We start from the raw sequence: 16,248 nt of genomic DNA, 5'->3' as shown, positions 1-16,248 counted from the left end.
CTTGGGTAAGTCTTTCCGCTCCCGGGATTGGAATGACTCCTTACCCTCTCCCTTAAAACCCACATCCTTTCGTCTTTCCCTCTCCTTCCCTCTTTCCTGATGAGGCAACAGTTTGTTGTGAAAGCTTTAATTTTGTGTGTATGTTTGTGTTTGTTTGTGTGTCTATCGACCTGCCAGTGCTTTCGTTTGGTAAGTCACATCATCTTTGTTTTTAGATATATTTTTATATATTTGTACGTATTTTTGCATATCTGAGTGTGTTTCTGCATGTCTTTACACATTTTTTATACAATTTTACACATCTTTTCAGTTATCCAGCTCCTCTCACAACTATCAACACTTATTTTGCCCATTTCTGCATCATTCCCATTTCCTTTACACCATTCCTGTACCAAAGGACCCTTACTCTGTCTTCCTGCACCAGATCGAAAAGTATCCCTTTCCCTGGTTAAAACCTCGACCCACATCCTGTTTCTCAAATGCTGCCTCCACCATGGAATCCCTGCAAACAGAGTAACCGTAAAGATTCCTTTCTCAGGATCCCACCCCTCCTTTCACATGACATACACCTTTCCAGATTCCTCCAATACCTGACCCTCACAAACTGGTACTGCAAAAACACATTTCCATGGCACAGGCATCCCAGAACCATCGTGCTCCCTCCACAAGATACTACTACTCTGCAATCCCTACTACATAAATCACATCTCTGAAATTGAATCCCTTGCTCTCCAGCAACTGGAGGAGCAATCCAGATACCACCTCCATAAGTTGTCCGACCTACCATACCTTTTCAACTTGTCACCTCCTCCAAAACTCCCCCACCAAATCAAGTGCCAAAGCACTCCCGTAACACTGTCGTTAACCTTCGCACCAAAACATTCAACTCCACAGAAGTTTCAGTTCTATCCAAAGGCTTCACCTCTAGCCCTACACCCAAATTTAACCATGCTGGACATGTCAAAGACCTACTCTCCTTCCCCCGATCCCTGCAACGTAAGCACTTCTTTACTGTCAATCCCTCCAACAAAAATCACCCTCATTCTAACAATGGACCCTGCCTCTTCCAGTTCATACCACCATCCTACCACGATCCTCCCCCCCTTGCATCTAACCACACACTAGTCACCTTCCGGGAATTCCTTGCCTCGAACGTTGCCTCACCATCCTTCCCCAGGTCCCTTCCTCAGAACACCAACATTTCAGGAGAAGAAAGAACAGTCGTATACAACCTCAAAACAAATCCTGACCTAATTATCTACCTGCAAAGGTCCCTCCACTGCTGTTATGAAATGCGATGACTACCTGGCAGAAGGCCTCTGCCAATTATCTGACTCCTCCACTTATATCTGCCAGAGTGATCCTATCCAATATCTGATTAAAGGCTCCCCCCTCGCCCACCCAACCTCAACATCCTAGTCCATCCCTATGTCACTCCAAATCCCAACACCTTACCATAAGGATCGTATCCCTGTGCAAGCCAGGTGCAAAACCTGCCCAATCCAGCCACCCAGCACTTCCTATTCCAGACATGTAAAAGATTTATCCTGCCCCATCAGGGGCCAGGCCACCTGTGAAAGTAGCCACATCATTTACCAGCTCTCCTGCAATCACTGCACAGGTTTTTATATTGGTATTACTACCAACCAGTTGTCCAGGCAGATGAACGACCACCAGAAAACTGTGGCCAAGAGCAAAGTAGACCACCCTGTGGCACAACATGCAGCTGAATATAACACATTTGAGTTCAATGGCTGTTTCAGTACCTGAGCCATCTAGATCCTTCCCTCCACCACCAGATTTCCTGAACTGCACAGACGGTAGTTATCCTAACAACACATTCTCTGCTACCATAATTATCACGACCGCAACTTACAGTAACATACTATCCTCACATCCTCCACCTAACAGTTTCCAACCCCTCTGTCCTATCACCTCCTCCACATTTTCATATCTCACCCTGTTTATTTGCTATCCACTGCCAACGCATCTGTCCGTCTTTCTCCACTCCTCTCCTTTTTTCTCCCACCTCCCTGCCCCACAACCTCTGATACTGTGCATGTTGGCGTTCGAGTACCTGCACACTCCACCACACAGCGTTCGTCTCTCCCCCTACCCATATACTACTATCCCTTCCCCCTTCCCTCCAGATTGCTGCTTGCATCCCACATGATAGCTGCATGCCGGCCCAAGGTAATGTAGTTGGCAGTCGTGTGCATGAGATGTGCTTGCTTGTGTGTATGAACGGTGTGCGTTTCTCTTTTACTGATGAAGGCTGTGGACGAAAGCTTTATGTAAGTGTCTTTTAATTGTGCCCATCGGCAACTTAACATGTCTTCTTTATGGTATGTAGCAAACTGTCTTTTCCTAAATTGTTGTTTATATAAAATGTATATATTTTATAGCTTCTCAATGACCAGTTTTTGTATATATTTCATTTGCAAGCCTAATACTGTGAATTCATGGTTAATGAAAATGTTACATTTTTTGTTTGTGATTTATATTTAAATGTCTTAACATTGGATTATGTTGTCAGTTATTTAGTAATACATTTCTATATGATCCAATGTGGTGGTTGTGTGGCACAGCAAAGTGCATTCTCCCACTTGTTATGTTTTTCTACTCCCGTAAACAGACATTTTTGTTAACATTTAACTTATTTTCTATACTTTTATCTGCTGATTTGGTACTGCTTACAAGAAAATATCAATATCTTATTTAGACTTAATTTCTCTTGAATTTAATTTTTCAGGTTATCCTTTTGGTTCTTCTGTTTACATTGATGTAATTAGTTTTCATTATGGCACTCATAATTTGAAAATATAATTAACTGATGTCAGTATTACAGTTCGCACCTATGAGTTAATCAGTATATTTGAGAAAGATGACCCACTTTCCTGGAAAGTATTTTGCATACATTATAATGAACATCAAACCACCAGTCTGTTATTTTCCATTGCAGATTTTGTCATAGCTATTGCTATAATCCAAACTATGACTACATACTTATTTCACTTTAATTTTTCTACGCAAAGTGATATACAGGTCTGATTAATCAACTCATCAGTTGACAATTTCATGTGATTTAAACTTATTTGCAACACAGCACTTACACTTGTATATGAGGAGAGCCACTTTGTGGAAGAATACTAGTGTCAATATATTCTTCTAAATTTCTAACCAGCAGTATTTTCTACAAGCCAAAAATTACATTTGTTTTTGTAGTTCATCCAAAATAGTAAAATCCAGCCTAAGCAATTTTCAAAGCATAACATAGTTCATGAAATAACATTTCATTCTTATGCCCATCTTTAAGCAGTCAGACATCAAGTAAAATTGGCAGTTCGTGGTTTGTAATCTCACAAGTAGGATCTATGTTGAGTGTCCTCACAGTGTTGACTAACACCACTACTCTGCACATCCTGTACACAAAAAAAGTGCACAGATATCCATGAAACCTTTCAAGCAGTTTCTGTATATCAGATGAATGAACATTTTAACTGCACTGTGTTGCAGGTAACAAGAAAGTGTGTGATTTCACTGCCATTGGAGCAAGTTATTGTTTGACATTGTGATTCTCATTGTGGACTGACTAAACTGAACTGCCACAGTTTGTTTTTCTCTGATAAATTACTACAATAGTGCTCAAGTGTAAACTATGACTTTTTCACCTAAATCTGAACTATTTCTTGTGCCTAAGATAGATAATTAATGCTGTACCAAGGCTAAACACCTGCAGCATCAGCAACCAATGTCACATCAGTGCTTTGAAGATGTTGAACAGACAGGTGACAGTTTTTCAGAAGACAGACAGCCATGCTCCAACTGTGCACCAGGAGGCGAGCCAAGTGCTGCTAGAGGCTGTGGACCACATGCTCTTATTCTCTTCCACAAGTCATGTGATCAAAAACAGGCCCGGCTGAGAAGTATTTAGAGCGCTGATCGGGACAGACCAGACGTGTTCACTTTGAAATAGTTTTCTTGGCCAGGTGCCAATTCTGCAAGGATTCCATCACACAGGATTTCACAGAAGAGCTGCCTCCATGGCATCGCTGCCGTTCAAGTCTGACTTCGGGACCCGTGGGCTGCTAGCTGTGGACTTGCTACCAAGGAGAGTCTATGGAAATCAAGTCAGGAATGGTATAACTTTCCCCACTGTTCCTGATTAGGTGCCCATGAGAACAGCCTTCATCCACAGTACTTTTCACCACATCTCACATTTCCAGAAAATACTGACACCCTTTAAAACTTCTGAACTGCCCACCCATTGCATTTGTCATTACATGAACATTTAGGAAACATAACAAAATGACTGCCATCTCACTTTAAAGTAATCTGAATTCAGAGATGTAGCATGCAGTGTCTGCATACAAATTTTGTGTGTAGAGTCCATGTCTAATTATTTATCACTGCACATAAAAGTTACATCATTTCACACAAAAGATGATTAAACTTTCCTCCTCCAGTTTTATGAGGATGTATTCTGCACCTGTCACGGCATCATATTAACAACACTTCATTTATGTACAAATTTCTTCTTGTGGCATCCATATTTAGTATGCAATATGTTTACATGTTTTGTCAGTCAATAAAAAGCATTCCAACTTTCAACAAATTTCAAACATGTGGCACAGGTTCCAATAAATGTCTTTCATGTTTCAATTTCACACCGGTGTAACAGCCACAGCATAAGAACTTCATTGATGAGTGATGTGTGGTTTACCTGTTTAATTGCTTTAGATCAAGAAACAGTCTTTATACTGTTCCTATACTGAAAGACTAAAGTCTCATTGAAATCCACCTTTAGTTCAGACACTAACAGTTTAGTTAAGTTATCTCCAACCCAAATATTTGTTTTAACACTGCAATGCTTTACTAGGCATAGTCCTATTGAAGATGGGATGCCCTTCCCTTCGCCAAGCCACTAAAATGAATTTACCCAGTTAGTTACATAGAGACTTACAGTTTAAAGTGGGCTCCAATGCACAGTGTGACCTGGTTCTTTTTTGCATGTATAAATCATGTCAGAGATGAAAGAAGTGAGAAGTAACAGTAAAAATTCTACAACATATCAAAGTGTGAACATTCAGGTTCATAGTGTGCGCACAGGTCGCATCATCAACAGTTTATACCAAAAACAAACTTCTGGGTATCTTGAACCATAAAATCCTTATTTAATATGAATAATTGTTTTCACATAACAGAAAATTCCTATACAATTTAGTTACCGTATTTACTCGAGTCTAAGCCGCACTCAAATCTAAGCCGCACCTGAAAAATGAGACTCGAAATAAGGGAAAAAAAAAATTCCCGAATCTAAGCCGCACCAGAAATTTGAGACTCGAAATTCAAGGGGAGAGTAAAGTTTTAGGCCACACCTCCAAATCGAAACAAAGTTGGTCCATTGTTATAATGAGACACAATTTAGGTCGAATGAATGACGATACAGCTACAGTAGTTTGGTTCGAGTCGTAAGCTTAGCAGTTAAGCTTTACCAGGTAGCCATTGCTATGCGTCAGGCGCTCCGTCCGTATTTATACGGGTACCCTTCCTTTTTCGCGTGCTTCGTCTGGTTTGAATCGATTGCTTATTTTGCTTTGATCTGATAAGTGCTGTTTTCTTTGTTATAGGTGTCTGCGTCACTCTAAGCTGAAAATGCATTACTGTACTGTGTCGCGCATTGTTTGTCGCATTCTGATAGTGCGTGTTTACGGCCTGTCGCCGCTCGCGGCATAGCTTGCTTTTGTGCGCGCTACTGCCGCTTACAATTCAAAAAAAAGAGAGAGTAATCGTCTCACTAGCGAAACAATGGCAAGAGACTGCGATTTGTTGTTACTTACACTGCTGCTTTCTTTGATAATGATCAACAAGAACCAAATAATAGACTGCGTATGGTAGAACATGTTCTGAACGAGAGTTAGGCGAAAATGTTTCTCCGTTTGAAAATCTTTGCGGCCGGTTCTTGAGCACATCAAATTCTGCACAGAAATTAGTCATCTTAGAATTAAAAATCTAGTCAGTTGCCGTGCTTCATTTCTGACTGTATCACTATTAGGCATAAGAATAATACGAATATAAACATGACACGATACGTATATTCTTCCGCGTTTGCTGTTGTCTCACTCTAGTTTCGTAGTTTATTAGGCAGGCAGGATTTAAATGAGATAGCAGCAAACACGAAAGAATACATGGCAAAATGTTTTATATTCGTATTATTCTTACGGTGAAGAGAATACTGCATGTGATTCACATTTCATCAGGTTCCTGTTAGCAACCATCTCTTCTCACAGGTAGGAAAAAATTCAGAAAGTAGAGTTGGCCATATTGACAAACATCCCAAACAGTCTTGCATGTCGGATTTTCGTAGTACACTGAAATTCTGCTACATTCGAAGATGAACAATACGGAATTTGTATTTACTTCGTTGGATAATGTATGAAAATGCAGTGGTCGAAAGTCGAGGCGGAGAAAAAAAAGCTCGTCTTCCACCTTTTTTTTTTTAATTTATTTACTGACGCGGAGGTTTTGGCGCCAGTATTTATCTTTGTGCCTACGAAGCATGCCTGTGTAGCGCTACATATATTTGACGGCAGAAGTTAGTTGTGGCGGCACCTACCAACATTTTTCAAAACTTCCACTTGCTTTGCACTCGATTCTAAGCCGCAGGCGCGGCTTTTTGGATTACGAAAACCGGAAAAAAAGTGCGGCTTAAATTCGAGTAAATACGGTATATAAAAACATAAACTTATGAACTTGCCTACGATACAAAGCTGTGGTTTACTCACACAAAGATTGGCAAGTCCCTTGAACATTTTTATGTGATCCTGGTACTTCCTTTTTTTCTCCTCAGAATATGATAGTGGTATTGAATTTACAAAGGCAAGCATTAGAAAATTTTTTCCTCACAAATTTTATTACAAAAATAATAAAATACATTTTCCTTGCAACATGACAATAGTCATGGCTGCTATATTGTACACACTTGCACTGGCATGTTACAAAAATATCCTCTGTCACATTAGATGTGACATGAATATCACATATTTGGTGTTTCTAGAAAGTAATGAGACTTTCCCGTGAAATGGTAAAACTGCAACATAATAGTGCAACAGAAATAGTCTCGCAACTTCCTAAGAAAACTTCACATAGTGTATCACAGAACATACAACTCATAGGATAAAATATACATACTTGAGAGCAACACTGTCCCTATCACTCCCTATCATATCCACATGCATAGATACTATGTGGAACATCATTTGCTACCTGCTGACAAAATAAGTTACTACCTGCATGCATTTCCTGCAACACTTTCAGGAAGCTCTCCTGACACTGCACTACTGCTACCAAGAGCAATGAGACTGAGTGTTTCACATTTCTCAAACTGCATATGAATAACACAGATAACATTTATTTAAAAGTACCAATAATCAAAATCTCACAATAGTGACCCAGGTCCTACTATTGAGCTAAGTAAATTATGGATGAAAGTTTAAATGTTTGAACTAATATGGTACTGAATAATGAAGATCTAAAAAAAGCGCTTGGTATTAATATTTTTATCTTTCCTTGAAAACAATATAAGTGTTGTCATAAAATCAATCTACACACCTACACCATCACAACTGCACAAAGAGAACCATGTTTGTGCATAGTGTGCTGGACAAACAATATACAATTTTTTAAAAATGAAGCAGTTGACAGCCTGAAGGTCAGCTTGAACATTTTAGTCTTTTTCAAAAACCAGTTCTAAAAGAGGTGTTTACTCCTCATCAAATCTGTTCAAGCAGACCAATGTCAACAGTCAAGTAATGGAAAAAATTTAGCTATTAAAAATGTTAAAAAGGGTACCAGCCACTGCAATGTGATATCATCAACTATCTGATAGTATGCTTAACATACCTAATATTAAGTCCTACTGACAAATCTTATGGGAATTATGAACTATTAAAGATGCTTGTGGATGTTTGGCATTGGTCAACCACTGTCTGCTACTTTTGTTGTGGAATTAGTTGATAAGTACAAGTAAATACACAAAAGGACAAACTAAACAATGGATTTCAAAGTCCAAATGTGTACCAGCATCTCATAAGTCACCACATGTTTCAGAACAATTTTCCCTCCATCTTATGATGAAGAAGTGAAACCTTCAAAAGATCACTTGTACATGCCAAATCCAGTTATAACCTCCAGATGTACCTCAAGCTCACCATTATAAACATTGGTATGATGCTTTAACACAGTGAGGAACTGGACAAAATGAAATGTAAAAGGGACTCATTAATCAAATAGTGCTTATGATAATGACTCCACTCCTGAATTAACAATGAAAGAATAATTTGACTAGAATACTAAAACACCTGTAAAGACATACTCTGTTAAAAAGGCCAAATATTTTTAAATAATAAAGTTTCTGAAAACTGATCTGCCTGGTAGAAGTTGCTTATAAATTACACAAGACACTCAGAAAAAAGATGAAGTACAAGGATGCAGAGGAACAGATTAATTACAGAACAAAATCTGCAATTAATTCCAAATTATTACTTCACATAATTAGCTAAAGAACTAATCACTTTAAATACTGTTTGAAAAAGGTCAACAGAAACTAACCTTTTCAAATTAGAGTTAAGCATGTTAAGCTTACTGTGTGTCATTTTGGTCATAAAATACAAGGATTACACATTCATTTACACTTAACAATCTGAGGACAATGCTTTTTAACAATTGATTTTTCTTTCTAATAATAATATTTGCACAGGGAATCTGCAGAAGGTATTATACCAACAGTTTTTGTCCTCTGCAAAAAATTTGTACTTGGAAATTACAATTATTTGTAGTAAAACCAATGAACACTGAGTTTTCATACTGGCCCCTGCACAAATGTGCCATTATCTCCAATGTCTGTGGGGAAAAAAAAGGAGTTGGAAAATAGTATAAGAATTTCTCTCCTCCTCAACGTATCATCTGTCACTGTTAGCTCCGCAATTTTTTCACTGGCCCTTGCGGAGAAGCGTTGGATCTGCTGCGCTGTCTTGTTTGGGAAAGGCTAGATGGATGCAAGAATGTCCCAGATGGTTGACTGCTGCTGTTGCTGCCTGCCCCTCTGCTCTGTAAGCCAGAAGGACCAGGTTGTGACAATGAGAACTGTCTGGACCGCAAAGATGAATTTGTTGCTGTCTGGGACAAAGGTGGCGATGTATCAGACTGGGTTGAGGACTGTGAAGAAGTGAATAGTTCACTTCCCCCACGATTCCTTTGCATCCACATATGTTCTTGCTGCATAACAGCTTCATACTGGGTATTCCACACTTGTATGTTAGAGTTTCCATAAACCTACAACATTAAACAGCACTATTTAATGTGAATATGTAACTTACGAAATGAGTTTTTGGTTACTTACTAATATTCTAACATTTTAACAGTTATTAATTATCACATTGATTACATACCACAAAAGCATATCATGAAATACTGTTACTGGTAAGGATGCCACAATAGATATAGCAATACCACTGAGATGAATGGGAGCAACAATATATATGCAATTAAGGGGACATAGGATCATTTCATTTGTGATCTGGCATACTTTTCATACAGACCAAAGTGCAGAGAAACAATAAGTGACACTTGTAACAATCAAGGCGTGCGCACCCACTGACACTTTTCTTTTTTGATTTTACAAAGGTGACTACTCAGACCAGTGCACATGTATGAACGCGTGCAAGTGAACAGCATTGTCATCTAGTGCTGGCAGTATTGTGGCTGTAATTGGCAATGTTTTCTCAATCTTCCAACAATTAATACCTTAGTGTAGTTTCTTTTTTAAATGTCTAAGAGCTAACCATGTATAGTGTACAGCTAAGAAAGCACAGCACAGGTGCCATATCCAATGAGAAAGACTTAAAGTTTTTGAAATACTTGAATATTTTTGTAACTGTTACAACTTCTTACAAATATCTGCATATTAGTCACATTTGTGAGTGTTTATATACAACAGAGATGGCTGGCTCGAAGAGGCTGACACAGCACAGGCTGTGCAAGAAGACAAGGTCACAGTCATTCCATACTTCTTGCTAAAAGTGCCTATCAAGTTAAGTATTGTATTGCTGATCCAAACCAGAACTCTCAGTGTGTTATTTCTACTGATTATTGCCAACTGCTCAGAGATGAAGTCATTTATTATACACCGAACTGTTCTGCCAGCTGTAGTCAACTTTTGATGTTGCATATTTTACAATTTCTGAAACTGTGCCATTTAATTATGTATAAAAGTTATGCATTTCATTACCTGGCAATCTGAACCTACCATTAAACTAAATTGGAAAGAATTATACCAAAAAATTAGAATCACGATATTAGCAGAAAATGAAACTGACAGTGCAATGATTATAATTCACAGGAATTAAACTTCCTTGACTGCTCAACACGGGGGTAAAATCAACAAATCAAAAATTCTGATACAAAAGTATGAAAATGCTACCAAATATGTCTGACCATGTTTCATTCCAACCCCAAATGCAAATTTTTTAAAACATTAATGTCAATTGAAAATATTAAGTTCCCTTTGGAAAACATCTACATCTACATCTACATTGATACTCCGCAAGCCACCCAACGGTGTGTGGCGGAGGGCACTTTACGTGCCACTGTCATTACCTCCCTTTCCTGTTCCAGTCGCGTATGGTTCGCGGGAAGAACGACTGTCTGAAAGCCTCCGTGCGCGCTCTAATCTCTCTAATTTTACATTCGTGATCTCCTCGGGAAGTATAAGTAGGGGGAAGCAATATATTCGATACCTCATCCAGAAACGCACCCTCTCGAAACCTGGCGAGCAAGCTACACCGCGATGCAGAGCGCCTCTCTTGCAGAGTCTGCCACTTGAGTTTATTAAACATCTCCGTAACGCTATCACGGTTACCAAATAACCCAGTGACGAAACGCGCCGCTCTTCTTTGGATCTTCTCTATCTCCTCCGTCAACCCGACCTGGTACGGATCCCACACTGATGAGCAATACTCAAGTATAGGTCGAACGAGTGTTTTGTAAGCCACCTCCTTTGTTGATGGACTACATTTTCTAAGCACTCTCCCAATGAATCTCAACCTGGTACCCGCCTTACCAACAAACACCGGTGATGGGCAATGTTTCTTAATGAAATAAAATACAATAATAATATTAGAGAAAGAAAATTGCTACCCACCATATGGTGGAGATGCCGAGTTGCGACAGGCACAACAAAAAGATTCACACTTGTGGTTTCAGTTGTCTGAAACTGCAGACGTGTGTGCAAATTGCATTTGTGTGTGTGTGTGTGTGTGTGTGTGTGTGTGTGTGTGTGTGTGTGTGTTTTGCTGAAAAAGGCCTTAATGGCTGAAAGTTATAATTGTGCGAATCTTTTGTTGTGCCTATCGCAACTCAACATCTCCGCTGTATGGCGAGTAGCAACTTTCCTTCTCTAATATTTTTACATTTTTACATTCCATCCGGATTTTCCATTGTTTGAAATAAAATACAGACATTTGAGCAAATTGTGTTTATTTAAGTCTTCAAGAGCAATTACAGGAATTTTTAACTTTTGAAACAAACATTAAATTCAAATTATTTGAATAGCCACGTAAAATGAGTAATGCATTAGAACAATATTTAACACATTAACTCTCAAGGGTAGCCTGTGGCCGCAGCAGCATCTCATGCTTGACACCATGGTCTGGCCTAGCTGTGAAACATCCATCGCTATGGGAGTGGCAGTCAATGTGTTAACACTTTGGACACCAAGCCTTAGCATAACTTGGGTCACAACTTTGTGTTAAAAAGACTGCACCCGATTACGAGTTGGGCTGCCATTTTCTCAAAGCATGAGCCAGCGATCACTTGAAAACTGGACTCAGCCTTCTGCTGCCAATCTCTGGACGTATTTCAAACGAAAATTAGTGAACATAACAGCTGCTATTGCAAATGGCTGAACCAATATGATCACACTGACATGTACTTTCAAAGTTCTGTATAATTCTGCAATAAATGTCACATCTGTTAAGTGAGCAAGACACCTGGAAAGCTCAAGAGGAAGAAATTACCCAGTAACTCACCTTGCACACTTTTCTTGGGAGGATAAATACACTTTCTGTCCTCATGATTTTAACATTTGTGGTCTATCAAAGAACTAAAGTAAATATGAAAATAAATCTTGCTGCTTGTATTACTGTTGACGATACATCAATCACATACATGCCAGTAAGGCTTTAAATAACAGCATAAATACCAGTTTCCTAGGTCTGACATTGTTCTAAGTAGCCAGTCTCCAAAATGTTAAAGAATATACATGTTTCTTCTATGTTTTTGGCCACTGTTTTTTAAAAATAAAAAACAATTGGTTTCTATAATAGGTACAGGAATAGAGAAAGATCATTCTTTCATTCCATTTCTCAGTTTTGAAAGCATGTTTGCGGAGCACTAAATTCCAAAGGTTTTGAATGATTTCCAATCAGTCCAGTTCTCTCTTAGTAATTAATTTAACTTTTACATTTGGCAATGCTTTGCATCTGTAAAAAAGTCAAGTAACAGTAAGATCCAGATTCCACTATTACTGAGTAAGTGACCTGACAGGCTGGGTTAATGCAAGAGTACCTATGCCACATTTATTAGGACCATGCCTAGTAAGGCACTGTGATGTTCAAAACACCTGATATAAATTAAAAATATCTGGAACACTGAATGTTTAGTTGTGAATTTGATGCAATGGTGTTGAATACAAGATCTCTAAGTGGAACTGTAACTACAAATCTCAGTGTATAAATGAAAGCACAATATAGCATATGTTCCACAGGATTAATTAAAAATTGTTTCTGGAGGAGCTCCTCCTCGAGCAAACCCAATTCTTTTCTTTCTTCTATTACTCAGACTTGTTTCGTTGCATTTTCAGTATCATCAGTCGGCTTTTATTTTCCTTCTATTAAACAGGAAAAATGTTATTTAATACTTGTACACATACAGATTTCAGTTTTTAAGGAAGTATTTACAAACTTGAAAAACAGACTAAGTTTTACACACACACACACACACACACACACACACACACACACACACACACCTCGTTACCATATTCTGTGATTTCCATACAGAACTTAATATAGAAAAGTTGTTTACTTCAAAATTTTATGTCTGGGAAAGTTGCGGTTAGGTCTAACATTCATTAATTCCATATAGAAAATCATGTGTTAATGTGTAAGTTTGTGTCTGTGTTTACTATATATTTCACCTACTTATTCTGGTTTTGCTATTACATTCACTGTGAAAAACTGCACTACGCAGCTTTCAATGGCATTGTTCACAAACTACAAAACAAGATGGCGGGTAGTGGAACAACTGAATGTGTGCTAGCTGGGAGTTTGGATTCTTTGTGAGGTGTATCTTGTGTGTGTGTGTGTGTGTGTGTGTGTGTGTGTGTGTGTGTGTGAACATGCACACATGATGTATGAATGTACTTAGTTTCAATTGTTTATATTTATTAGCAACAAAAACAGCAAAAGGTAGCGTTTTCCTTGACATAATCGTTATTTCTGAACAGACTATTTAACTTAGAGAAAAATTATGAAAAGCAATAGACATCTGAGGAAATTTACACATAAACTGATGTGAATATATGTGTAAAACATTAAATTCGTAATTTATGTTGCAGAAGTTTGGCTCACGTCAAAGCGAGTGCTTAAATAGGGACAGCCGTCTTGCACTGAACACTTTGTTTGGACTTGTAATACTGATACATCACTAGTGAATACTCTGAAATATCTTACACATGTGGACTTCACTACTTTGTGTTATGCAAACTAGTCTGAATTCTCAAATTTTAACACAATAATTTACAAGTGATCTGTAATCGAATATACCTAGTTTGCAGTTGTGAAACTTCAAATTTAAACTTGTACTAAATGGACTTCACTTTCTTTCTGAGACTTTTCCAGGACTTTACGCAATACATAATGTGAGATACTGCTCAATCAAAGTGTGATCGAGAATTTGGACCACGACCTAATCCCTGGCATGAGTGCCATAGCAGTCAGCCAGTCTGGCACACTTTCCCGCACCGCCATGACATACTTTCTGACTGTTAGGAGTGGAAAGGGGGAAACTATGAACACACCACATTTAAATTACAATGTAGTTGCACTGTATCTGACTGGGTTTTCTATCTCAAATTTCTCAATAATACTGATCAAAAACCAAACAAATTTTCAGTATTACTCAACTATTTTTGGCGTGCTGAGGAGATACTATGATTTTTATCTGGTACAAACTGCCGGCATACACAAAGACACAGACAATTTCACAGATTTTTACAGTCACGTTGCCATGTAATTGTGACTTATTTAGATCCATAATCGACATCAATCAAGGGTAGCGTATTTGACTAGTATTCAAAAAATCCTGTGTCCTGGGTTCGAACACCACCACTGCTTAAATTCTGAATAAAAATCATCAGCAGTGGTGACTGAAGACTTCTGGCACAAGAGTCACCCCCTTTTGCCAATGTTCTTGTCATAGAGGGCGGAGGAGCGGACAGAGGCTCAGGGCACTCTATTGTCCTAGGAGTGGGAAATCTGATCAGCAATGACCAACGGCATGAGAATGAAGAAGGCAATGGACACCAGTGCATTAACCTCTGATGGAATATTATCTGTTTCTTCCCCAGTAATGCTACAAATTCTGGTGGAATTTTACCTATCACTTCTGCCTTATTTGATATTAAGTCATCCAAAGCACTTTTAAATTCTGATTCTAATACCGAATTCCCTCTCTCTTCCCTGTCGACTCCTATTTCTTTTATCGTGTATCAGACAAGTCCTCCTCCTCCTCCTCCTCACAGAGGCCTTCAATGTACTCTTTCCACTTGTCCGCTCTCTGCCTCGCATTTAACAGTGGCATTCCCATTCCCCTCTTAATGTTACTGTCCTTGCTTCTAATTTCATCAAAGATTGTTTAGACTTTCCTGTACGCTGAGTCAGTCCTTCTGACAATGATTTCTTTCTCTATTTCTTCACATTTTTCCTGCAGCCATTTCACTGTAGCTTCCCTACATGTCATATTCATTCATTCTTGAATGACTTTTATTTCTGTATTCCTGAATTTCCCTTAACATTTTTGTACTTCCTCCTTTCAGCAATCAAGAGAAGTATTTCTTCTGTTACTCGTGGTTTCGTCGCACTTACCTATGTTCGTCTTTCCAACTTTAGTTATTGTTGTTTTTAGAGATGTCCTCTTCAGCTAAACTGCTTACTGAATTATCAAGTATCACAGTATGTATAACTCGGAGAACTTCGAGCGTATCTCTTCATTCCTTTGCACTTCCATATCCCACTCTTTTGCAGTTTGATTCCTACTGACCAGTCTCTTAAACTTCAGTCTATTCTTCATCATTACTAAATTGGGATCTGAGTTTATGTTTGCTTCTTGATATGCCTTGCAGTTCAGTATCTGATTTCGGAATCTCTGCCTGACTGAAATGTAATCTAACTGTAATCGTCCTGTATCTCGTGGTGTTTTCCAAGAACACATCCTCCTCTTAATATTCTCGAACAAGGTATTCGCTATTACTAGAGTTTGCGTCATGTAAGAAGGTGCCCCAATTTTCAGCTGTTCTGCGCATCCCCCTCCACTAGCCACTGGCAGCCAATAATATTCAATCTCTTTCCGGGCGGCTAGCAAAGAGTTACAGCTAAAGAGTGAGAATGTTGCTCCTCCATGCTGCATTGTTGCCGTACTTCATGACAACATGTGGTGTAGGCAAGAGAACTGTAAAAAGAGTTGTAAACAAAAGTGTCAGACTGTGAGAACTGTAGAATCAGTTGGTTTCGTATTGCCTGGAAAGCATCAAAATCACAAGGAACCTATCACACAAATTGATGGTTTTAACAACATTGTTTTAAAGTGCTTCATGTGAATGATAAATGCGCGACATCACAAAAATGTGTTACAGTTACGCAGCTTCGCCAATGTAAAGAATTTTAAGAGAGATTGGTTCCAGATATGTTAAGAAGAGAGGTTTTAGTTCAAAGAAATGACATAGGTGCTGCACAAACTATTTCCCGTATAAAGATTCACAACACAAGAGGAGGAGTTAGTTCAGCATGGGTCAGTTAGAATCATTCAATGATCTGCTGGAAAATGAGTGATGGTACTGGCAGTTTAAAGTACTCATAGGAATAGTTTCTTGGATAATTATTCTGAATGCTGTCTCCTCTTCTGGTTTTGTTT

The 16,248-nt window shown here is 38.6% G+C and overlaps 1 protein-coding gene across 2 annotated transcripts in view; it reads right to left on the bottom strand.

The window, feature by feature from the left end:
• Nucleotides 1-6,904: 6,904 nt before the first annotated feature.
• The window catches only part of LOC124595970 (non-structural maintenance of chromosomes element 3 homolog), a 68,675-nt gene continuing 59,331 nt past the window's right edge, over nt 6,905-16,248 (bottom strand). For both annotated transcript variants that reach the window (XM_047134909.1, XM_047134910.1), the window contains one exon: nt 6,905-9,333. In XM_047134909.1, coding sequence (XP_046990865.1) covers nt 8,974-9,333 — 360 coding nt within the window. In that variant the 3' untranslated portion in view covers nt 6,905-8,973. The remainder of the gene's footprint in view (nt 9,334-16,248) is intronic.

Source organism: Schistocerca americana, chromosome 2, assembly GCF_021461395.2.
Source record: "Schistocerca americana isolate TAMUIC-IGC-003095 chromosome 2, iqSchAmer2.1, whole genome shotgun sequence".
Lineage (NCBI taxonomy): Eukaryota > Metazoa > Arthropoda > Insecta > Orthoptera > Acrididae > Schistocerca > Schistocerca americana.
Note: the sequence above shows the minus strand (reverse complement) of the source record. Positions and strands in the feature narration are given on the sequence as shown.